A 24,964-nucleotide genomic window follows, 5' to 3' on the forward strand; every position below is an offset into this window, starting at 1 on the left:
CCTCTGCACTTCTATCAGTTATTTCTTTGAGATCGTCTGTTGGCCGATCAGTTTTACTACTGAGAACTCCTCGGCAGTCAGGAAGGAGTCCCACTAGTGGACTCCAGAGCCGGGCCTTCCGTCGTCAGCGCCTTTAGAGGTCTGGGAATGAATGAATGAATGAATGAATGAATGAATGCTTACGGCGGCGAGCGAGGCCCACTCCGCACAGCAGATCGGGAGAGGGCCCAGGCCCGGCCGCACCCGCGTCTGCCCCGGCGGCGCGGCGCCCGGAGGAGCTGGAGGTGGGCCCGGGCGGCCCCAGCGAGGGTCTTTGGCGAGCGCTCCCCGCGGGCGGGCAGGTGGAGGCCCGGCGCGGGGACACACCTCCCGCCGTGCCCCCGGCGCCCGGCAGGGGGCGCCGCCGGCCGGCTCCCGCTCCGCGGCCCACGCCCCGCCGCACGTCCGGCGGGCTCCCTCGCGCAGGCGCGCTGCCGCGGGCGGAGGATCCGGGCCGCGCTTCCTCCGGCCGGGCCTGCGCGCTTCCTCCCTGCGGAGCCCCGGGCGAGCCGAGGTGGGCCGCCGCCGCCGCCCCGCCGCCCTCCCGCCGCCGCCCCACCCCGCACCCCGCCTGGGGGTCCTGCTGGGGCGGGTCCCAGCGGGCCGTCCCCCGGCCGCGCCGCCGTCGGGGCCGGCCACCGGCCCGGAGTTCCCCCGCCCGGGCCAGCCTGTGGCCGCCGGCGTAGCGTGCGGGGAGCCCCGCGGCCCCCGGTCCAGCGGCGGACGGCCCCGCCGCGACGCTCCGAAATCGACCCTCGGCGGCGGCGTTCGGAAGCGGAACTCTGCCGGGCCGAGCCGGCTACATTGTTTCCTCCCCCTCCCTCCCTCCCGCCCCCTTCCCCCGCCTTTCTTCCCTCCCGACCCCAGCCGCGCGGCCGGCCCCCTGCCTCCGGCCGGCCGGCCCTCCTTCCCCGCTCCGCACCTCCGCCCCTCCGCTCCGCGCGCCCCGGGACCCTGCCCCCCTCCTGGCCACATGGACCGCCCCGCAGGCCGCTGATGCTGCCCGCGGCGAGGTGGCTCGGACCGCGGTTTCCCGAGAGGTGAGTGCTGGCCGCCCGGAGGAGGCGGACGTGGGCGCGCTTCCCGGGGAGGAGGGTGGAGGTCTCCCATTCCGCTCCTTTCGCTTCGGGTGGCGCTGCCGTCGCGTCCACTCCCATCCCCCACTTCCCTTGCCCCTCCTTCCTGGGTTCGAATTCTCCCGGGAGTCGCTGTCCGCCCGGCTGGGAGGGGAGCGCCGGAGGGAGCCGCTGCCCCCCGAGTCCCACAGACTTGTCCCACGCCGTCTGAGGGTCCCTCTGTCCCCGGTAGAGGCTGGCTGGAGCCCCGAGGGAGGGAGGGAGCCTGGGGACAGGGCGTGTGCGGTTCCCTGCCCTGGGCCCCCTGCTTCTGACCCCTCCCGCCCTGCCTCCCTCCGCTGAGGCTCTGCCGGCTCCAGGGTGCCCAGGGCCCAGAGCTTGAACTTGTCACCCTGACGTCCCAGACCAGCCTAAGCCTCTGGCTGGGACCTCCGGCCTTGGGTGGGGACACTGGGCAGGGCCTTTGTCTTAGGTGGAGGTAGCACTGGGTGTTAGGACCATGTCCCACCACCTAACAGTCTGGTCAGCCCATTCTAGACGGCTCAGGGCCAAGGCCAGGTGTGAGGAAGGGGCGTGTCCAGCTACCAGATTCTTGAAGCTTAACTAGGGGTTCAGCTCCTCTCCCATTTTGTAGACCAGAGAACTGAGGCTCAGAGGGGGATGTTACTCCCCCAGGACTCTGGTAGCTTTGCCGTCTGCCCTTGCACCCCCCACACTGCAGGTGGAGGGCTTCTGTAGGTTGGAGGGCAACCGGACAGGCACCTGTACCGATCAGGGACACGGGCTCCCAGCCCGGCCCAAGGGACCCTGTGGAGTGGGCATGTGCCACACCGAGGGCTGGAGGGGAGGGAGAGAACTTCCGGCCTCGGCTCTGCCGGGTAGGGCTCAGACAGCATCTGCTCTGCCATGGGATTTCCCTGCTGTGCCTGAGGCTGGATCCCACCAATGGGGATGTGGTGAATATGTGGGGGCACCCATCTGGTGTGACCCTAGAGTTGAGCTGAGACAGCTTGATGGTCAGTTCCCACACCTTGGTCCTAGCTAGCATAGGGACAGCCAGGTTCAGGGTGTGAATGAGACCCAGATGCGGAAGATGAGAGCCTGTTTCCAATGGGAGCCCCCTGCAGCCTTGGCCTAGGAGCGTCGTCAGGGGCACCAGGGGCCTGTTCCAAGCTTCTCACACCGTGGGGGTTCCCGTGTCTTTTTATTTTATTGATTTTTTACAGAGAGAAAGGGAGAGAGATAGTTAGAAACATCGATCAGCTGCCTCCTGCACGCCCCCAACTGGGGATGTGCCTGCAACCAAGGCACGTGCCCTTGACCGGAATCGAACCTGGGACCTTTCAGTCCGCAGGCCGACGCTCCATCCACTGAGCCAAACCGGTCTCGGCTCCAGTGTCTTTTTAGGTGGGACCTCAGCAGGAATGGCAAAGGCAGCAAGAGGGAGATTGGGAGTGTGGCAGGATCCTCTTGCTCCTGAAAAGAGTGGGAGGTTCCCTGGAGGATGTTGAGCCATGTCTGAGCCCAGCTCAGGCCTCTACCCTTGATTTTGAAGTTGTTTTTTCTGGTCATCCTGACATGCAAAGTGGAGGGGAACCAGATGTGGGTGGCCTGTGAGGGCTGCCCTCACCTAGCGGTAATTTTCTTTCCAGCCTGCGGGGCTGGAGCTGAGGCCTGACATTGTTAGGTGCTTTTATACCATCCATGACCTGCACTGGTGTGGCTGGGGTCCTGAGGCCTGTATAGAAAAGGGTCTGGCTTCAGGCTAGCGTGTGTGCAGGGATGTGTATTTTATCTGGCAATCTTGGTGTCTCCCTCCTTCTCAGAAGTGGTTCCTTTTCTCTCTGAGTTGGGTTGGGGGCAAGAAAGGACAGAAAATGGTCCCCAGCACCACTGCAGGGGACACCAGGCCCCAAGAGGTTGAGCCCTATGAAGCATCTGAGAGCAGGCAGGGACTGAGGCTAAGAATCCACGGTGGGATGAGGCTGCCCTAACAAGCCTCCAGGTGGCCTGATCGGGCAGGATAGCCTGGGTCTAGTTCTGAATTTCATCTTTTGAGGAATTTCAAAGCCTTGACACATAGTCCCCCCAAAACAGAGGTGTTTGGCCTGGGAAAGACATGGTAGGGAGAGACCCTAATGTATCTGAGGGGCTGCCTCTTAATAGAAGGGTGTCCCATGGCAAAAGATGTCCCAGACACAAGGACCAGAGCTGGGGAGCAGGTGGAGCTCAGGAAAGCAAATCTGAGCTCATTGTGAGAAAACTATGTATGTATTAGTTTCTTAATTTAGAAAGACAAAACAGAACTACAGGTAATTTAGAAAACAACAAAAATCACCCACTGTTTCTTTACAAATTGTAGCATTTTTGAATTCCTTGCCAGTCTTTCCTGGTTGTTTCTTCGTCACTATTGTCATTTGAATGTGCAGGCAATGACACCTTTTTTCACTTAATACTGTGTCTATGGGCATTTTCTCATATTGCTACATGGTCTGTGTAACTTTGCCTCTAAGAAATTATAGAATTTTCCAAATAGCTGCCACAGCAGCCTCACCCAGACCTTCTTACTGAGCATGTGCACCTGTTGCCCATCTGTTGTTGTGATGGTCGTTGCTACAGGCCCCCAAAGCAGCCAGGAGTATTGGAGAGAGTGGGCAACTTGGCTCCCAATCAACGTAGGTTCTAGGCCCAGCCATGCCATTTAGGCCTGGTGGAGGGGCCTTGAAGAGCCAGAGTTCCTTTGTATGTACACCTGGGATGGCGATACCTCCTTGGGGGACGGGGGGTGGATAGTGTAAACTAACCAAGGTGCTAGAAAGCGCTGGCCCAGCCCCTGGCTTCTGTAGGCACTTTGTCAGGAGGGGTTGGCACTCTTGATGGAGTGCCCACCACAGGCTGCCTCAACATATGGGGAAGACACCTGGGGCAGGCTTAGCTGATGGCTCACCCAGCCAAGGGCTGGTCTCTGCTGGGGGGGGGGGGGGGGCGGGGGGCACGCTTCTGAAACCCTCTTTATGTCCCTGAGGCTCTGGACTGCTCTGGCTTCCCTGCCTTCCCCCTCCCAATCACCCTGTGATTTGCCAGCCAAGATCATGGGCCTGGCTCTGAGAAGATAGGGTACTGGTTGGTTTCTGGAACCTGACCCTGCCCGTTCTCTTTGCCCAGCATCAGAACTGCGTGGATGAGTTCTCTGAGCTCAGCTGCCTCCTGTCCCAGCTTCAGCTACTTCCTAGGCCGTTTGGGAAAGCCCTGCATTTACCCCTTGGAGGCAAAGGCCTGCTTTCCCTGGAAAAACAGACTTGGGCAAGGAACCCAGGCATTCTGAGCCCCAACCTGGTACAGCCATGCCAACCTCATCCTCCCAGGTGGCCGGGGGAGGAGAGAAAGCTATGGGGGAGGTCGGGCTTTTAGAGCCTCCGGCAGGGGAGTTAAAGGAGAACATCAATGGTCCACAAATCCCTGGGGAAGTCTTGTGTTAGCGCCCTCCTCTTTGGCAGGTGTCCCCGGCTCTAACCTGAGTGTGTACTGCTGTGACTCTGCTTGCTTCCTCTTGTTCTGCTTCTGTGGAAACTACAGAATTGGGAGTGCCCTCCTGGAGCCACCTCATGGACAGTGGGAGGAAACCAGTCTCAGCTTGTCACTCCCAGGCCTAGGAAACCATTGTCCCAGATGACCGTAGGATGGCTTAGGACCAACCTGGGCAGAGGATCCTCCCCAAAATGGCCCAATCAATGCAGAGGTCCCCCGTGCATGTGACCTGGACTCTGGCTGCCACTCTTCTGCTGTGAAGTGTCTTCCTCCTCCCTGGTCTTGGTACAGGGGAAGTAGGTATTACAGCTGCCCTCCTGTCCCATAGCTTGGGCTGGGATGAGGTCACAGGGTGGGGTCCTCTCCAAGATGCTGGTCCGGCCTGGGTAAGCCCTTTGGATGTTTCTGGGTCCCCGCTTCTTGGTTGGGCAGGATGGGCGGAGCAGCAGGCTCCCCCATACCAGGCAGGGAGCCCTGCTTCCCTTCTCTCCTCGGGTCCTTTATTCACGGGCTGGAAATAGAATCTGCTAAGTAATGATTAAAGTCAAATTCAAACCTAAAAATAAAGAGCTGGTGAAGGGGGAGCTGCTGTGCTCCCTGCGTGGCTGAGGGGAGAAGTGAGCAGGGCGGGGCTAGCTTCGAAAGGCCGGGCCCTGCTTCCTGGGAGAGGCCACGGCCCCCTGGGGTATCGGCACTGCTCCACCCAATGTGGCGTCTCTTAACCAGCAGGATGCAGCCTGCACTGGTCGGGCAGACTGGCAGGGCCAGGGAGAGAATCCCATTCTTTCCTTGGGGAAACTGAGGCCCAGAAGGGAGAAGCGGTCTGTGACTTTCCTGGAGCCACCCGTGGCAGGCCCCAGGGACCTGAGGGCCACATGCAGCCAGCTCGCCCTTTCTGCCTGCTCAGTTTCTCTTCCTGGTTTTGAAGTGCTATGATGAGAGTCGTTTCTCATCGCACACTAGCTCTGTACGCCTCCGTGGGGCTGGGCCTCCAACCGCAGCTTCCCTCCGCCTCCCCCCTCCCCCACCCTCTGTGGTCTGGACCCAGAGTTGCAGGAGCAGCGGAAGAGAGGCTGCCTGATGCCCCTCTGCCTGCCCTGCTCTCCACAGTTGGGAGCCTGTGGGTGGGTGAAAACCTGGTGTCATTCTCACGCCTGTTCACCCTATTGCTCTTCAGTCCTGCCCAGCACCTGGTCCTCACTGAGACTCAGGCATCTGTGGTCTCTGTTGTCCACGCTTCGGGGAGACTGGAGGGGAGGATGAAGAAGGAACCCTGGGAGCTCCCCTAGTGGCCTGCTGCAGGAGAGAGCAGATGGGGAGAGCAGTCCATTAGGGAGGCCTGTGGTTACGACTTCCTGGCAGAGCCGAGGATCTGCGTAGGCTGTGATGTGGAGGGCTTCCTGGAGGGGAAGGCCGTGAAAACCAAGAAGCATTTGCAGAAGAGGCAGGGCTGGGGCAGAGTTCCTGGCTTGGAGCTTCTGCCCTCCCTAGGGTTGCTGGCTTCTCTAGTTGCAGTGTGGCCCAGTGGTCGGCAGACTCGTTAGTCAACAGAGCCAATACCAACAGTACGATTGAAATTTCTTTGGAGAGCCACATTTTTTAAACTTAAACTTCTTCTAACGCCACTTCTTCAAAATAGACTCACCCAGGCCGTGGTATTTTGTGGAAGAGCCACACTCAAGGGGCCAAAGAGCCGCATGTGGCTCGCGAGCCGCAGTTTGCCGACCACGGCCCTAGACAAACTCTTGGTCTCTCTGTGCGAGGCAGGGTGTGGCACCCACGGAGTGGGCACCGATGTAACTTGTGCTTTCCTGGACAGGAGGGCCAAGCTCTGGGCACACCTCCCGTGAACACCCTCCTCACCTGTCTGTCCATTTTCAGGGTGTCATCTGTTCTGCCCAAGGAAAAGTGGAACGTTTTTCCCCTGAACAAATTCAGACAGAGCTGAACTCAACTCCCTGCCCTGCCTCATGGAAGCTGGTGACACTGCTCAGAGCCTAGTTCCTCCTCTGACAAATAGATGGGCAGTAAAATCTCACAGGGTTTTCGGAGGATTAAGTAATTAACTCAGGGTGGGTCAGTAGGCTCTCCTGTGCTTTCATTTTTATAGCCCATCCTGCTGGGGAGGGTGTTGAACCCCGCTTCTCCCTCACGTAGGCAGCAAAGCTGTATGTCCTGTGTTGGACCCTCATTGTCTTCCCTTCTGAGCTGTATGTTCTGTGGATCCCTTTCTGAGATTGGGAGACCAGGAATCTAGGCCAAAGTTCTAGACAGCTAATGGGCTTCTGGGCCTCAGTCTCCCCATCTGTAACGTGGCTAGGAGACTTTGGGTGAGGAACAGGTACACTCTGTGATTTCTAAGGGCTCGTTGGAGGTCAGTGCTGAGAGGCTGTATGTAAATATAGGCAAATGAAGATGCAAACTATACCGCCTGAGCTCAGGACCGAGGAGGACCCTGGGGAGGCCCCAGTCCCTGCGGCCCAGTGCATGCAGATAATTAGCCCTGAGTGGTAATTAGAACCCTTTCTGGGCCAGGAGTGTCAGCCTCCCGCTGCAGGCTGCCTAGGTGGGACTACCATTCCCACTGAGCCAGCCATTGGGGGCAGGAAGAAAGCCAGTGAGTGGCTGTGATTTTGTTTTTTAACGTTTTCAGCCATTAAACTGGCACCTCCCCTTAAGGAAGGGGTGCTGAAGGCTGTGGGAGCTCTGGGGGTGGGGTTTGGGCAACATACACTGGAGCCAAAGTAGAGCATCCTTCCAGGCCTTCCCTGATCCCCAGAGAAGTATAGGTATCTCCAAGGGTCTGGTGCCCAATTCTGCTGCCCAACACTGAGACATCTGCAGGGGGGTGCTGAGGGCTCTGGGACCACCTGCTTGGGTCAGCCAGAACCTTTCACCCCCATAGTCTGGTGTGTGGCCGAGGCGCCCCAGTGCCCAAAGCCTGGGTGTCCTTTGCAGAGGTGGGGCTGCTTTTACTGCCAAACCAGCCCAGCTGCTGGCAGTGCCCCACCCTTCTCAGGTGCACTGCCCTTTCGGAGGGGCATGCCCACATCGGAAATTCACTTCTGCTTGTATCTGTCCTGTGACCCGTCAGAAACTTCCGGGCTGGCTTCAAAGCCTTTGTGTGCCCCATGCTGAGCCTTCTTCAGCCTTAACTCCCTCCGTACCACAGTTTGGAGTCTTAAGCACACACCCCTTCAAGTCGCTTCCACCTAAAATCCTCCCAGTGGCAGCTCCCCTCCCCTCCCTCCTGAGAGTCTTCCCAGGTTGCCCCGTCTGTCCTGCTGGTGAGGCACTGAGCACACCTGACTGTGATTTGCTATCAGGAGGACATTGAGTGCAGTTCTTGGAGCCCTAAGGGCAGGACCTCCTGGGCCCTTTCCTCCTGCCCAGCCTGGCCCACCAGGCATAGGGCTGGGTGCATACGGAGGCTCCTGAAAACTGACTCAAGGAATGGGAAGGCAAGGTGGACCTGCCTGTTGCCTCCGCGGCTGCCCATGCCCCGCACCCAGACTCTAGCTGGGTCCTGTGGCGGATCAGAGTCTCTGGGGGCATGGCCCCGAGTTCCCCTAGGTCTCTTGTGCACTTCCCCTTTCAGTGGGTATTTTTAGCTGGGTATAAACAGTTACTGAAGGCTCCCAGACCCCATTAGGCAGTGAGTTTTGGTGAGGGGGCAGGGCAGGAGCCCCTTGACCTCCCAGGGCTCTCAGCATGTGCTTGGCTGTGGGGGTCTAAAACTGCCCCCAGGGCAGGGAGATGGCAGCCCAGGAATTTCTGGGCTTCCGCCCCCACCAGCCTGGGCTCCCAAGAAAGGCCTGCCTGAGGCTGTGGCCACTGACCTCAGTACTTGGGCACAATGCCCAGTCTGTTCCCAGGACCCCAGCACAAGGACTGCTAGGAGCAGCGTTTGGGGCAGGAAGTCAGAGTGAAGCGTTGACTTAACAAAGTTACAAAGTTCCCTGTCCCCAAGTCCTATGGGGGGGGGTGACAGCTGCTGTCCTTTAGGGTTAAATATAGTCCAGTTGGTTATGGGGCCTCAGTGTGGTGCAGCCATCCTAGCTTCCCCCTTTCTTCTGTTGGTTCATTCATTCAGCACTCTGGGCCCAGCCATGCTGGGGAAGTGAGTCAGCCCCCCCCTCCCCTCCCCCCCACTTTTCCCCTAAGAGTTCCCAGCCAGGACCAGTGAGGTTCTTATTGGAGCATTGGAATGTGTGAGAGGCTGTGGATGGAGGCTCAGAGCAGCCAGCACAGCTGGGGGATCACAAAGCTCCTGACAGAGGTGGCTTTCAAAAGCTTACTTATTTTCAGTCTTATTTTTAGGGGGAAGGTAATAGATGCATGTTGTTTAAAAAAAGGTCAGGGACAAAATAGCAAATATACAGTGAAAAGTATGTTTCCCTTGAACTTAATACTCCCCCTTCCCATCTCAGAAGCAACCTTGCTTATCAGTTTCCTCTATCTTTCAAAGATAATCTGTGCATATGAGTTTAGGGAGGAATTGTATGTCACTTTGAAAAACACAACTTGTAACATACCATGGATGACATTCTGCACCTTGCTCTTCTATACAACCTTTTGGATATTTCAAACGTACCAAAAAGCTGAAATAATAGTATAATGAAAACCCATATATCCTTTACCCAGATTCACCAGTTCTAAACATTTTGCCATATTTGCGTTACCTCTTTTATATACATAGACACGTGTATATATGTATTTTGTTGCTGATATATTTGAGTGTTAGTTGCAGGCATCATACCCTTTACTCCCAAGTATTCTATTTTTATTTTATTATCATTATCATTATTGTTATTATTTTAATCCTCATCCAAGGATTGAGGATATTTTTTCCCATTGATTCTTAGAGAGAGTGGTGGGGAGAGAGAGAAACATGATGTGCACATCAGTTGGTTGCCTCCCACAGGTGCCCCGGCCTGGGGTGGAGATTGGATGTGCCCTTGACCGGAATCAAACCTGCGACCCTTCAGTGCACAAGCCAACATTCCAACTACTGAGCCATACCAGCCAGGGCTTATTTGATTTTTAGAGAGACGTCCATTTGTTGTTCCACTTATTTATGCATTCATTGGTTGATATTTTAAATTTTTTATTGATACTTAGAGAAAGGAAGGGAAAGAGAGAAATATTGATGTGAGAGAAACATCAATCAGTTGCCTCCTGTATGTGCCCCAACAAGGGTCAAACCCGCAACCTAGGTAAGCGCCTTGACCAAGGGTCAAACCCACCACCCTCTGGTGTATAGGACTGCGCTCCGACCAACTGAGCTATACCGGCCAGGGCTCATTGGTTGATTCTTGTATGTGCCCTGACCGCGGATCAAACTCCCGACCGTGGCATTTTGGGACAACACTAACCAACTGAGCTACCAGCCAGGGCTTCCTCTGCAGTGTTTTAGTGTGGATCTCTAACGTAATCTCAGCACCATGGTCACACTTATATTGTCGAACATTTCCATTTTCCCAATGTCCTGTAATGATTTCTATAGCTATTTTTCCCTCTATCTCAGAATCTCAATTAGAATAACTCACTGAATATTGTCACCTTTCTTTTACCGCCCCCCCCCCCCCAGCTTTATTGACATATAACATTGTAAGTGTAAGGTGTACAATGTAATGATTGGATATTTATTTATATTGCAAAAAGTTACCACAATATGGTTAATTAACACACCCTTCACCTCACATAATTACCATTTTGTTGTTGTATCCTGCTCCTTCCCTGTCTTATTTAATCTGTAACATTCCCCAGCCTTTGTTTTGTCTTTTATGACATTGACTTTAGAGTCCAGGCCAGCCCTGACCAGTGTTGCTCAATGGTTGAGTGTTGATCCATGAACCAGAAAGTCATGGTTCGATTCCTGGTCAGGACACATGGCTGGGTTGCGGGCTCGATCCCCAGTAGGGGACATGCAGGAGGCAGCTGATTTTTTTTTTTTAATATTTTATTGATATTTTACAGAGAGGAAGGGAGAGGGATAGAAAGCTAGAAACATCGATGAGAGAGAAACATCGACCAGCTGCCTCCTGCACATCCCCCACTGGGGACGTGCCCGCAACCAATGTACATGCCCTTGACCGGAATCGAACCTGGGACCTTCCAGTCCGCAGACCAACGCTCTATCCACTGAGCCAAACCGGTTTCAGCAAGGCAGCTGATTAATGATTCTCTCTCACCCTTGATGTTTCTCTCCCCCTCCTTCTCTTCCTTCCTCTCTGAAATCAATAAAAATACATTTAAGAAAAAAAAGAGTCCAGGCCAGTTATTTGGGCTCCATCTGATCGCATCTTCCTGAGTGAGTCAGGTTCATCAGCTCTGCAGATACTACCCCAGAGTCTGTCCTTCTTGGCATCATAGATCACAGCGGGGGGCCCTCGTTGCTTCTCTTACTATTGGTGATGCTTAATCTGACCATTTGGTTAGCAAGACGCCTGCCAGATTCCCTATTGTGAAGGTGCTTTTCATCCTGATTAATCGGCGGGCTGGGATTTGGAAGCTGTGTCCAGCAGCTTTTCCTTTATGACTTGGGCTGGCTTTGCCATTTCTATTTACTCTGTCATGAAGAGTGTTGTGTATCATATCAGCAGCTACAGATCTGTCCTGGCCCCCTTAGCTGAAATACGTTGTTCCCTTTTAGGGATACCTGGTCATTTGTTTACTTGGCCCCTGATGAATGGACATAAAAAGAGTGTCTCCCAATCTCTTGCTACTACCAACAGTACTGTGTGGACTGCCGCACTACGTTTTTCAGGCGCGTATCCAACCGAAGCATTTCCTCTGCTCCCTGAAAGTTGAGTGGCATTTCCTTGGGTAGAGCAGGGGAGGGAGTGGGAAGACAATGCCAAGGCAGGACATGGGGACCGCAGGTAGAAAACAGGCATAACGGAGGCCCTGGAGAGCTGGCAAGGCCCAGAGCAGCGCTGGAGCTGCGGGGTTATCGCCAACCCTTTGTGCTGGTGGGAGCACCAGTGGTCACGCTGCCGCCAGTAGAGCAAAGGGGAGAACTTGGCTCCTCCCTCTCCACGCCTGACTCCTCCCTCTCCATGCCTGACTCCTCCCTCTCCAAGCCTGACCCCTCTCTCTTCAAGCCTGGCTCCTCCCTCTCCACGCCTGGCTCCTCCCTCTGCACGCCTGGCTCCTCCCTCTCCACGCCTGGCTCCTCCCTCTCCACGCCTGGCTCCTCCCTCTCCACGCCTGGCTCCTCCCTCTCCACGCCTGACTCCTCCCTCTCCAAGCCTGACTCCTCCCTCTCCACGCCTGGCTCCTCCCTCTCCACGCCTGGCTCCTCCCTCTGCACGCCTGGCTCCTCCCTCTCCAAGCCTGGCTCCTCCCTCTCCACGCCTGGCTCCTCCCTCTCCACGCCTGGCTCCTCCCTCTCCAAGCCTGACTCCTCCCTCTCCAAGCCTGGCTCCTCCCTCTCCAAGCCTGGCTCCTCCCTCTCCACGCCTGGCTCCTCCCTCTCCACGCCTGGCTCCTCCCTCTCCACGCCTGACTCCTCCCTCTCCACGCCTGGCTCCTCCCTCTCCACGCCTGGCTCCTCCCTCTGCACGCCTGGCTCCTCCCTCTCCAAGCCTGGCTCCTCCCTCTCCACGCCTGGCTCCTCCCTCTCCACGCCTGGCTCCTCCCTCTCCAAGCCTGACTCCTCCCTCTCCAAGCCTGGCTCCTCCCTCTCCAAGCCTGGCTCCTCCCTCTCCACGCCTGGCTCCTCCCTCTCCACGCCTGGCTCCTCCCTCTCCAAGCCTGACTCCTCCCTCTCCACGCCTGACTCCTCCCTCTCCACGCCTGACTCCTCCCTCTCCACGCCTGACTCCTCCCTCTCCGAGCCTGGCTCCTCCCTCTCCACGCCTGACTCCTCCCTCTCCACGCCTGACTCCTCCCTCTCCGAGCCTGGCTCCTCCCTCTCCACGCCTGACTCCTCCCTCTCCACGCCTGACTCCTCCCTCTCCACGCCTGACTCCTCCCTCTCCACGCCTGACTCCTCCCTCTCCGAGCCTGACTCCTCCCTCTCCGAGCCTGACTCCTCCCTCTCCACGCCTGACTCCTCCCTCTCCACGCCTGACTCCTCCCTCTCCGAGCCTGGCTCCTCCCTCTCCACGCCTGGCTCCTCCCTCTCCACGCCTGACTCCTCCCTCTCCACGCCTGACTCCTCCCTCTCCGAGCCTGGCTCCTCCCTCTCCACGCCTGGCTCCTCCCTCTCCACGCCTGACTCCTCCCTCTCCACGCCTGACTCCTCCCTCTCCACGCCTGGCTCCTCCCTCTCCAAGCCTGACTCCTCCCTCTCCACGCCTGGCTCCTCCCTCTCCAAGCCTGGCTCCTCCCTCTCCAAGCCTGACTCCTCCCTCTCCAGGCCTGGCTCCTCCCTCTCCGAGCCTGACTCCTCCCTCTCCGAGCCTGACTCCTCCCTCTCCAGGCCTGGCTCCTCCCTCTCCAGGCCTGGCTCCTCCCTCTCCACGCCTGACTCCTCCCTCTCCACGCCTGACTCCTCCCTCTCCACGCCTGACTCCTCCCTCTCCAGGCCTGACTCCTCCCTCTCCAGGCCTGGCTCCTCCCTCTCCAGGCCAGGCTCCTCCCTCTCCGAGCCAGACTCCTCCCTCTCCGAGCCTGGCTCCTCCCTCTCCAGGCCTGGCTCCTCCCTCTCCACGCCTGGCTCCTCCCTCTCCACGCCTGACTCCTCCCTCTCCACGCCTGACTCCTCCCTCTCCACGCCTGACTCCTCCCTCTCCACGCCTGGCTCCTCCCTCTCCACGCCTGACTCCTCCCTCTCCACGCCTGGCTCCTCCCTCTCCACGCCTGGCTCCTCCCTCTCCAAGCCTGACTCCTCCCTCTCCAAGCCTGGCACCTCCCTCTCCAAGCCTGACTCCTCCCTCTCCAAGCCTGGCTCCTCCCTCTCCAGGCCTGGCTCCTCCCTCTCCAGGCCTGGCTCCTCCCTCTCCAGGCCTGGCTCCTCCCTCTCCAAGCCTGGCTCCTCCCTCTCCAAGCCTGGCTCCTCCCTCTCCAGGCCTGGCTCCTCCCTCTCCAGGCCTGGCTCCTCCCTCTCCAAGCCTGGCTCCTCCCTCTCCAGGCCTGACTCCTCCCTCTCCAGGCCTGGCTCCTCCCTCTCCGAGCCTGACTCCTCCCTCTCCGAGCCTGGCTCCTCCCTCTCCAGGCCTGACTCCTCCCTCTCCACGCCTGGCTCCTCCCTCTCCACGCCTGACTCCTCCCTCTCCACGCCTGACTCCTCCCTCTCCACGCCTGACTCCTCCCTCTCCACGCCTGGCTCCTCCCTCTCCACGCCTGGCTCCTCCCTCTCCACGCCTGACTCCTCCCTCTCCACGCCTGGCTCCTCCCTCTCCAAGCCTGACTCCTCCCTCTCCAAGCCTGGCTCCTCCCTCTCCAAGCCTGACTCCTCCCTCTCCAAGCCTGGCTCCTCCCTCTCCAAGCCTGGCTCCTCCCTCTCCAGGCCTGGCTCCTCCCTCTCCAGGCCTGGCTCCTCCCTCTCCAGGCCTGGCTCCTCCCTCTCCAAGCCTGGCTCCTCCCTCTCCAAGCCTGACTCCTCCCTCTCCAGGCCTGGCTCCTCCCTCTCCAAGCCTGACTCCTCCCTCTTCATGCCTGACTCCTCCCTCTCCAGGCCTGGCTCCTCCCTCTCCGAGCCTGACTCCTCCCTCTCCGAGCCTGGCTCCTCCCTCTCCAGGCCTGGCTCCTCCCTCTCCGAGCCTGGCTCCTCCCTCTCCAGGCCTGACTCCTCCCTCTCCAAGCCTGGCTCCTCCCTCTCCACGCCTGGCTCCTCCCTCTCCAAGCCTGGCTCCTCCCTCTCCGAGCCTGGCTCCTCCCTCTCCAGGCCTGGCTCCTCCCTCTCCAAGCCTGGCTCCTCCCTCTCCACGCCTGGCTCCTCCCTCTCCAGGCCTGGCTCCTCCCTCTCCACGCCTGACTCCTCCCTCTCCGAGCCTGACTCCTCCCTCTCCAAGCCTGGCCCCTCCCTCTCCAAGCCTGGCTCCTCCCTCTCCATGCCTGACTCCTCCCTCTCCAGGCCTGACTCCTCCCTCTCCAAGCCTGGCTCCTCCCTCTCCAAGCCTGACTCCTCCCTCTCCGAGCCTGGCTCCTCCCTCTCCAGGCCTGGCTCCTCCCTCTCCAAGCCTGGCTCCTCCCTCTCCGAGCCTGACTCCTCCCTCTCCAAGCCTGGCCCCTCCCTCTCCAAGCCTGGCTCCTCCCTCTCCATGCCTGACTCCTCCCTCTCCAGGCCTGACTCCTCCCTCTCCAAGCCTGGCTCCTCCCTCTCCAAGCCTGACTCCTCCCTCTCCAAGCCTGGCCCCTCCCTCTCCAAGCCTGGCTCCTCCCTCTCCAAGCCTGGCTCCTCCCTCTCCGAGCCTGGCTCCTCCCTCTCCGAGCCTGACTCCTCCCTCTCCAAGCCTGGCCCCTCAAGGAAGGCCACCCAGATTACTGCTTCCTGGGCTTGTCCCTTCTCTGAGCATCACTTGCTTCTCCTCCCTCACATTCTCTCTCTCCTAGACCAGTGTGGTCCTGGCATGGTGGGCAGGGGAGGCATGGAGGCACAGAGGTGGGTGACACCGGAGCCCTCAGGTGTCAGTGGGGAGAGAGGGTGACCTGAGGGCTCCTCCCTTTTATAGAAGGAGACTCCTTGCCTCGTGGCCTCGCTCGGGGTCTCCTTCTATAAAACGGTGTAGCCTCTCTCTCAGTTGTTAGAGGACTTGACAAGCCGTAACATGCCAAAGACAGGGTCTGGCACAGAATAAGTGCTCAGAAAACGGCCTGTTACTTTTATTATCATCATCAAGTCAGTGGGGAGGCGGCAGCAGCTGCAGGCTGGGAAAGGAGTGTTTGCAAACTGACAGCTGAGGGGGTGACTAATGATGCCACAGCCTCTAAGCCCTCCTGCAGTGGCCTGTTTGTGGGGGGAGGGAGGTGTGGGATGTGGAGAGTAAGCAGAGTCCCTGTTTAGAAGGGCCCGAGGTTGGGGGCTCCAATTCAAGGTCTGGGCTGTGTGACTTCAGGCAAGTTGTTTTCAACCGTGTGAGCCTTTGTTTCTGCTTCCATAAAGTGGGGGTAAGGAGCTCGCAGCTCCCACCATGTGCAGACCACAAGAGCCCAGCTCAGTTGTATTAATGGGGGAGAGGGGAGCATGGGTCATCCTCCTTGCACCTCAATCTTCCTGTCAGATTGGTAGGCTGACCTTTGGGGAAGAGAAGAGAGGTGGGGGGTTTATGCCAGACACTTCCAAGTCTAGGGCCTCATTCTATTCCTCCCACAGCCTGCTTGCAGGGGATCCCAGTCCCTACCTTTCAGGGTGAGGGATCTGAGGCTCAGAGGGTTGAGTCATTCACCCAAGTTGGACACTTGACAGTGCCAGGTCTGCCTGCCTCTAGAACCAGGAGTGAGGCCTGGAAGTGGGGTGGTTCTCCCGGCTCTGAGATCACACGCTCTGCTGCTGAGGCCCATGACCCCCAAAAGCAAACCCTGGCTCCTCGCATTGCCATTTGAAGCCCCTGCACCCTGTAAGGTTTATGCCAGGTCCAACTCAGCGAACTGCCACAGAGTGAACCCACCCCGTCTGGGCTCAGGCAGTTGCACAACCAGCATCCAGAAGCCCCTTCCTGTCACTGCCTCCTCCCCATCGCAGTCACCGTCCTGACCATAGGTTAGGCCAGTTTCCAACATTTACGATGGAATCACATGGCATGTGCTCCGTCTGTGTCTGGTTTATTGGTTAACACTATGTTTCAAGGTTTATCCATGTTGTTTCTTAGCTGTAGCTGATCGATGTTCGTCACAGCACAGTGTTACATTCCGTGGGTATACCACAGTTTATCCATCTGACTTTTCGGAGGCATCTGGGCAGCTGTCCGTTTTGAGGCTTATTACAAACCGTGCTGCAGTGAGTGCCCTGTGCCCGCCTCAGTGGACACCGGGCCTGTTTTCTATGGAGTGTGCACCCTGAAGCGGGATTTCCAGGCTATAGGCTCGGTGAGCCTTGGCTTAAAAATACTGCCTGGGCAAGACTTTATAGACAAAGAAACTAGGAGGTCCACAGAGGACAGGTGACTTTCCCAAGTCACACTGCACCTTCCCCCAGGTCACAGAACTTCCCTGGGCCCTCTTCCCCTGCAGACCATCAGGCTTGGGGCTGGGGGGGGGGGGGGGGGCAGGTGACACTGGTGCTACTCAGCCCCGAACCTCCTTTGCCTCTGTTGGCTGTTCTGTCCGTCTGTAAGCCCCCATGGTGGCCCCGTCACTCCCAGCCCCAGCTCTGGCTATGGGGAAGGAGAGGGATCTCAGTGACTTGCGGGTTGGGGGCATATTCTCATACTTTTCAATCTTCCCTTTCTCCCCACAGCTCTCATGGTACCAAGTAACAGGTTGGCCTTCCTGTGACACGGGGACGCCAGATCTGAGAAGATGTCAGCAATACAGGTACCATGGGGGCGGGCTTTGGGCAGTTGAGCATCCCCATCCCTCATGGGGATGCTGAGCAGAAAAGGGGGTTCAGATCAGTTCATTTCCCTTTCCCAGCCCTCTCTTAACCCTGGCTTTCAACAGAGTAGAATCCAGGGTCCACTGTCACAGGGCCCCAAGATGGGAGCGCAGGTCAGTCAGTGTAGAAGGTGAACTGGAAGGACCCCACGTTCTTGTGGGAGGTAGCACCTCACCTGGCCCACAGATGGCAGCCAAGAGCTAGGACCTCGAGGGTTTGTGGGCAGGTGGGTGGAGAGGAGCCCCAGGCCGCACCTGCCCATTTGTTGCCTGTCCTGCAGGCCGCCTGGCCATCTGGTACAGAATGTATTGCCAAGTACAACTTCCATGGCACTGCTGAGCAGGACCTTCCCTTCTGCAAGGGAGATGTGCTCACCATTGTGGCCGTCACCAAGGTAATCAGGGACCTCACATGTCCACCCCCACCCTTTCCCACCTCTGGGCATTCCTCTGGGTCCTGGGTCCCTGCAGAGGAGGGTGGGCCTGAGAGCGTGTGTGGGCTGCCCTTCCCCTAGGACCCCAACTGGTACAAAGCCAAGAACAAGGTGGGCCGTGAGGGCATCATTCCAGCCAACTATGTCCAAAAGCGGGAGGGCGTGAAGGTCGGCACCAAACTGAGCCTCATGCCGTGAGTACCTGAGGGGGATCCTCTCCCCGTCTGGGAGGAGGGAGGGTGAGGAACCCTGATTCCCCCAGGAAAGAGTCAGGGAAACTGGGAGACCAGAGGAGAGGGCTGAAATGTCCTGAGGGCTTCTCAAGATGAGGGGAAGGGCATGGGTGCGGGACCTCAAAGGGGGAGGATGGGTCTGGGCCTGAAGATAGGAGGGTGGACAGAGGGAGGGCCTTCAGGAAGTAGAGCCTGGCGGATGCAGGAGGGTGCTGGCAGGGGCACCAGGCTCCTTACCCGTGGGCCACCATGACCCCTGGCCTGCCATCCCCCAGTTGGTTCCATGGCAAGATCACACGGGAGCAGGCAGAACGGCTTCTCTGCCCGCCAGAGACAGGCCTGTTCCTCGTGCGGGAGAGCACCAACTACCCTGGTGACTACACGCTGTGCGTGAGCTGCGACGGCAAGGTGGAGCACTACCGGATCATGTACCACGCCAGCAAGCTCAGCATCGACGAGGAGGTGTACTTCGAGAACCTCATGCAGCTGGTGGAGGTGAGCTGCAGCACCCACAGGTCTGGGTGTTGGCTCTAGTCCCACTGCTTCTGGCTTTGTGACCTCGGGACTGTCTGGCAGCCTGGATGGCACTGACTGTGTGCCAGGGTGGGTCTCTGGTCCCACAATGCCACCACAGGGAGGGCGGCACTGTCCCCGTTGCTTTTTCTTTCTTTTCTTAATCCTCCCCTGAGGATAAGTTTTCATTGATCTTTAGAGAGAATATGGAAGGGAGGGAGGAGGGGGAGAGAAAGAGAGAAACGTTGATGTGAGAGAGACACATCGACTGGTTGCCTGCCACATGTACTCCAGCTGGGCCAGGAATTGCACCTGCAGCCGAGGTTTGTGCACTTGGCCAGGAAGCAAACCTGAGATCCTTCAGTCCTCGGGCTGATACTCTAACCACTGAGAAAAATTGGCCAGGGCCCCATTTCTATTTTCTTAAGTACTAGTTTTGTGTGTTTTTAAGAATATTTTTATTTATTTTTGGAGAGAGAGGAAGGGAGAGGGAGAGAGAAAGAGAAGCATCGATGTGAGAACAGAATACTGATCAGCTGCCTCCTACACGCCCCTTAACGGGCATCGGGCATCGAGCCACAACTTGAGCATGTGCCCTGACCAGGAATCAAACCAGCAACCTTTTGGTGCATGGGATGACGCTCAACCAACTGGGCCAGGGCACCAGCCAGGGCACTATCCCCATTTCGTCGGCCAGGTTCAGAGCAGTTAAGATATTTGCCTGAGGTCACATAACTATAAATTGGAGGTGCCAGGATTTGAATCCTGGAACTAGCTTCCTTCCAGCCACTTACAGAACTACATGTCCAAGTGTGTGTATATAAGCATGACCTCATGAGCTACGCCTTAATGGCCAGGGTCCCCTGGACTCATGCGCCTTCAAGGATGTGCCCACGTGTCCCTGTAGCTCCAGACAGCCTCCCAGGTGCCTCCTGAATTCACTCTCAGCTTCTTCCCCCTGCCTATCTGGCTTGGCCTCTGGCAGGGAAGAGTCCTGGGCATGCCTGGCTACAAACTGGTGTCTGGACTGAGTCAGGGAATGCTGGCGAGGACCAGAGTGGTAGCAACAAAGGGGGATCTGTCCAGCAACTGGGTGTGAGGTGGCATGGGCAGTGGGTCACGTGTGTCAGTCTGGGGCCTCCCTAACCCAAGCACTGCCAAAAGGAGCTCTCCCCCACAAAGCAACTTGGGGCTGGTTGGTATGAGCCTCTGCCGCCCTCTAGTGGTCAGATCTGGGCAGTGGGTGAGCAGCTGATGATGGCCTGTCCTGTACCCTGCAGCACTATACCTCAGATGCAGATGGACTCTGCACTCGGCTCATCAAGCCAAAGGTCATGGAGGGCACAGTGGCAGCCCAGGACGAGTTCTTCCGGAGTGAGTGCTACCCCCACCCCAGTCCTCACTTGCCTACTCGCCTCCTGCTACCCAGGCTTCTGGCACTTCCCATCCCAGGTGCTCTGGAGACTTCCAGGGAGCCCCACACACTAGAGTCGGCCTCTGTCTCTCCTGCTGTGAACTCTCTTCGAGCCTCAACACCCCTCACGGGACCCCTTTCCTTCTACCAGGTGGCTGGGCGCTGAATATGAAGGACCTGAAGCTGCTGCAGACCATTGGGAAGGGGGAGTTTGGAGGTGAGCAGGGGGAGCCGGGAGCCCTTCGAGGGGCCAAGGGACTGTGGGGACTCTGGGAGTAACCCCAAACACTCCGCACAGACGTGATGCTGGGCGATTACCGAGGGAACAAAGTCGCTGTCAAATGCATTAAGAACGACGCCACGGCCCAGGCCTTCCTGGCTGAAGCCTCGGTCATGACGTGAGTTGGGTAGGGGGTGTACGGGAAGGCTGCCCCTCACGATGAGATGGCTCGGAAGGCTCTGATCACTTCATCCTGCCCCAGGCAACTTCGGCATAGCAACCTGGTACAGCTTCTGGGCGTGATTGTGGAAGAGAAGGGCGGACTCTACATTGTCACCGAGTACATGGCCAAGGTGTGCACCAGCCCCAAGAGTCACCCTGTGCTAGAGCTGAATACTTGGGCTTTCCAACTGCCTCAAGCCCCCCACGGGGCCCTGCTCTTAGTCCCCTCCTTCCGACTGAGCTTTGAAGTCCCCACAGCTCAGCTTTTGTCCTGGCTCATCGTTTATTCACTTCAACGTTGGACAAATTGTTTTGCCTCTAAGCCTCCGTTTTCTCATCTGTGAAACGGAGATACTAAGGAAGTTTACCTCAGAGTGATGAGAATTAAAAGAGAATGCTGAGCAGTGTCCTGCTGTAGAACCTAATGTTCATGTCACCTCCTCCCATGTTCCTCTCCTTTCCTAACACCTCCCTTGGGTGTCCCCTTCACCCAGCCTCAGGTTCACTGTTCCCAAGGGCTAGAGGGCAAGTCTAACCTGTGGGCCGTGGTCTGTCTCTCCTGCCCCAGGGGAGCCTGGTGGACTACCTTCGGTCACGGGGTCGGTCGGTGCTGGGCGGAGACTGCCTCCTCAAGTTCTCACTGTGAGTGAAGCGCCCCGGGGGGAGGGGCCCCACCTGCTATGGAGGCCTCTCTGAGGGGACATGTGTCTGCCTCGCCCCTAGAGACGTGTGTGAGGCTATGGAGTACCTGGAAGGCAACAACTTTGTGCACCGGGACCTGGCTGCCCGAAATGTGCTGGTGTCTGAGGACAACGTGGCCAAGGTCAGCGACTTTGGCCTCACCAAGGAGGCCTCCAGCACCCAGGACACGGGCAAGCTGCCAGTCAAGTGGACAGCCCCTGAAGCCCTGAGAGAGAAGGTAGGTGGGCCTCCCCCTATATCCTGAGCAGTGGGGACAGGGGTCCTGGGTCACCCTACCCCCAAATTCCCAGGATCTGACACAGCTTTTCCCACCCACGTGGCAGAAATTCTCCACCAAGTCTGATGTGTGGAGTTTCGGAATCCTTCTCTGGGAAATCTACTCCTTCGGGCGAGTGCCTTATCCAAGAATTGTGAGTGTGGGCACTGGGGTGGGTCAGGCTGGGGTAGGCAAGGTGTGGGGCCTCCCTGGGCCCTGCCTCCCTAGTCTGAGGCCTAGAAGCTTGCCCTCAGGGCCTTCCGGGCCACTTCCTGGGCCTGGGTGTGAGGCAGAGCTAAAGGGGACCCCTGAAGAGGGATGCTGAGTAGGGGTCCCCTCCAGGGGTTAGGCCCTGCACAGATTCATGCCACCCATCTGCCCTCAGCCCCTGAAGGACGTCGTCCCTCGGGTGGAGAAGGGCTACAAGATGGATGCCCCTGACGGCTGCCCGCCTGCAGTCTACGAGGTGATGAAGAACTGCTGGCAGCTGGACGCCGCCACACGGCCCTCCTTCCTGCAGCTCCGAGAGCAGCTCGAGCACATCAAAGCCCATGAGCTGCACCTGTGACGTCTGGGCTCGCACAGGTCATGGGCCTCTGGGGACTCAACCTGGAGAGACTGGACCTCGTGCCCCTATTGCTGGGCCTAAGCCTGAACTGAGCCCAGTGGACCTCCTTCCTCTGTCCCCGCCTGTGCCCCGGTCCCCCTCAGGGGCCCCGCCGAGGCCCGGCACCTCTCACGGGCCCACTGGGATTTGGGGAGTCCTGCTGACGGCCCAGAAGAGAGGAGGGTGAGGAGCAGGAGGCGGATGCCCCACCACGGTCAGGCTTCCCTGGCCTCCCATCTCTCACCTTCCTAGAGTTTTATTCCTTTACTTTTTTGAGGTTCTTTTCCATGTGCTTATTTTTTATTATTTTTCACAATAAGGAGAAAGAAAGTACCCAGGAAATGGGCATTTTACAAGAAGTACGAATCTTATTTTTCCTGTCCTGCCTAGGGTTGGGGAAACCAGGCCCCTCTCCAGAGACCCATCGCCCCAACCTTGTTCCCCGTTCTGTGTTCTGTGTCGCCTCGGTCGCCCTGTGTTTGCGCTTGACCATGTTGCACTGTTTGCATGCGCCCGAGGCGGACGTCTGTCAGGGGCTTGGAGCTCGTGTGTGCTGCTGCCGCCTGCCTTGTGAGATAGAATTGTAATAAACCACTCCACCAGGACACCACGGCCCAGCCTCGGGCTTACTCCCTGAGCCTGCCTGCCCCATCTCCTGCCCCGTGCCATCTTGTCCGTCCTCTGTCTGTGAGTGGGGCTGTGCTTGCCCTGTGAGGAGTGGGTGGGGAGCACGGCCGGAAGATGTGGCCGCCGCTTTGTGTAAGCTGCACCCGTGAGTGTCCTGTCTGCCGTGGGAGCTCTCGCCACTGCCCTCCCCCACCATTCTGCTATAGCCCCAGGCTGGCCCTGGGACCATCTGGGCTCTGGAGCCCTGTCCTCCTGGCTGTCTCTCCTGCTGTGTTCAAGCCATCAGCACAAGGAGGGCTGGAACCAAGCATGGGGATGGGGGTGGGGGTGGGAGGGTGCCAGCCTGACCGGATACAGATGGGGTCCCCCTGGTAGGAGGCAAAGTAAATATCTCAGAGGAGCTGTTGACCCTGGAGGGAGAGGGGAGGGAGGCTCTGAGCTGCTGGTGGTTCTCACCGTTCACCTGAGATGTAAGCACTGCCCAGCCCCAGGCCTGAGGATGCAAATGTGAGCGGCCTCTCGGGGGCACAGATGGGGAATGAGGACCAGCCACGACACTGGCTTCCTCTCAGGTTCCCAGGGCGATAGTACAGAACCTCTGAGGGACGGGAGGCTCACTTCACTCACCGAGACAGGCCGCTGGGGGGTCCTTGTCCGGTTGGGGTTCTGACCCTTTCTGCTCCAGTCAGCAGGGCCTGGAACTCCGGCAGCTCTTCTTTTCCTTTTCTAAAGTTAATTTCAGAGAGGGGAGGAGGGACAGAGAGAGAGAGAAACATCCATCAGCTGCCTCCCGTAAGGGCTCCGACCAGAACTCAAACCCAAAACCTCTGACAGGAATGGAACCTGCCGCCTTCTGGTGCAGGGTAGTTACTACACTCTAACCAACTGAGCCACGCCTGCCGGGGCTCCAGGCAGGTGACTGCAATGTGCCTGTGCCTGCACTGCCATCCAGCCACCGTCCTCTCCCACCTGGCCCAGCACAGCAGCCTCCTTGCCTCCACCAGTCTATCCTCTCATTTTTTTTAAACTAGACCATTCAACCACAAATATTTGAAAACCTGTTGTGTGCTAGAACTGAACTGGAGTTCAGTAGTGAGCCAAGACCCTGTGGAGTTCAGTTAGGAAAACAATCACAAAGACAATTACAGTCCTGGCCAGTGTGCTCAGTAGTTAGAGCACCAGCCATACACCAAAGGGTTGTGGGTTCTATTCACGGGTAAGGGCATGTACCTGGGTTATAGATTCAATCCTGGCCTGGTCAGGGCGTGTGCAGGCACCAACCAGTCAATGTATCTCACATTGATGTTTCTTTCTCTATATTTCCTACCTCCTCCCTTGCACTCTCTAAAAATCAGTGGGAAAAGTATCCTCAGATGAGGATTAACAGCAAAAAAAAAGTTAATTACAAAACTGATAAGTGCTATGAAAGAAACACATAGTGATGGAAGGGGTGAGTGCAATGGGCCTGCCAGGGGAGGGACTGTCCTGGAGAGGGAGTCACGAAGCTGGGGCAAGAGTGGGTGGGGAGCTCTGATTTATAGCCGTTGATACCGGGTCTAGGGGATTTTGGGCTCTCACTAGCTGCTCCAACCCGGCTTGGTTCAGAAATGAAATGGTGCCAGTCATGAGAGGGGCCAGGAGGCACCTAACACAATCGGGAGTAAGAGAGGGGCCAGCTGATGGGGCCCTGAGGGAATGCAGGCTCAGGTAGCCAGCTGTCCCTCTTTCTACCCGTTGGCATGTGAGCTTCCTTTATCCGCCCCTTTCTCTCACTTGGCTTATAGTTCTTTTGTTTCCCCCTTTCTTTTCTCTCATCCTCTGCTCTGTGCTGGCCGCTGGCTCATCATAGATGAGCAGGACACTTCTCTCCCTCCAGCTGCTCATGGCCCGGTGGGGCCTCACTCCAGACTCAGTTCCGTGCCCAGGACCTGGGAGGGTTTCCAACAGCCCACAACAAGCCCGTGAGACAGCGGAGCGGGGAGGTGGGGGGCAGCTTCTCAGACACTTAGAGGACAAGCAGGGACAGAGAGCAGGAGTGTCTGGTAAAGACAGGGCATTGCCTAGCGGAGGTGGTGAGGTGCTCAAGTGTGGCTGGGGCAAAGGTGCCAGGGTGTGGTTGGGAGCAAGTAAGGCCGAAGAGAAAACGGCCAGCCCCACCTGGTTCTGCGGCCCCACAGGAGTTCAGCTTCGTGCAGAGATGACAGGACCAGTCAAGGCTTTAGGACAGAGGAATGACCTGTGCAGATCTGTATTTTAGAAACACCCTTCCGGCTACCATCTGGCCTTGGGGAGTTTGTCCCGCGTGGAGACGGGGAGACAAGTGGGCAGGTTGCAGTCAGCCAGGCAGGTGATTGGTGGTGTCCCGGGCTGGGGAGCCAGTAGGAGGTGGAGAGGAAGAGGAACACAGCTGATGTCTTACCTGAGCATTCGCTGTCTGTCAGGCCCTGTTGTAAGCACAAGAGGTAGGTGTATTACCTCATGTAACCCTCCAAACAACTCTTGGAGATACTGTTATTATCTTCATTTTACAAGTAAGGAACCAAGGCTTGGAGAGACTCAGGGACAGTAGTGGGAGAGGGGAAGAGCTTGCTGATGGGTGATGAGAGGAGG

At 57.8% G+C, this 24,964-nt stretch overlaps 1 protein-coding gene across 3 annotated transcripts; it reads left to right on the forward strand.

Annotated features, from left to right (window-relative positions):
* Window positions 1-480: 480 nt before the first annotated feature.
* On the forward strand, window positions 481-22,337 carry CSK (C-terminal Src kinase). 3 transcript variants are annotated; one of them, XM_079767975.1, is made up of 14 exons: window positions 481-1,079; window positions 11,299-11,412; window positions 16,990-17,066; window positions 17,408-17,521; window positions 17,642-17,754; window positions 18,069-18,288; window positions 19,587-19,680; window positions 19,872-19,937; window positions 20,019-20,118; window positions 20,203-20,293; window positions 20,731-20,804; window positions 20,886-21,081; window positions 21,188-21,274; window positions 21,506-22,337. In XM_079767975.1, the coding sequence occupies exons 3-14, from the start codon at window positions 17,052-17,054 to the stop codon at window positions 21,686-21,688; spliced, it is 1,353 nt and encodes a 450-aa protein (XP_079624101.1). In that variant the 5' UTR covers window positions 481-1,079; window positions 11,299-11,412; window positions 16,990-17,051; the 3' UTR covers window positions 21,689-22,337. The 3 variants fall into 3 exon arrangements, with proteins under 3 accessions (XP_079624101.1, XP_079624100.1, XP_079624102.1); XM_079767974.1 differs by lacking the exon at window positions 11,299-11,412; XM_079767976.1 differs by lacking the exon at window positions 11,299-11,412 and having other exon boundaries at window positions 535-553.
* Window positions 22,338-24,964: the final 2,627 nt, after the last annotated feature.

Source organism: Cnephaeus nilssonii, assembly GCF_951640355.1.
Source record: "Cnephaeus nilssonii genome assembly, chromosome: 4".
In the NCBI taxonomy this organism is placed as follows: domain Eukaryota; kingdom Metazoa; phylum Chordata; class Mammalia; order Chiroptera; family Vespertilionidae; genus Cnephaeus; species Cnephaeus nilssonii.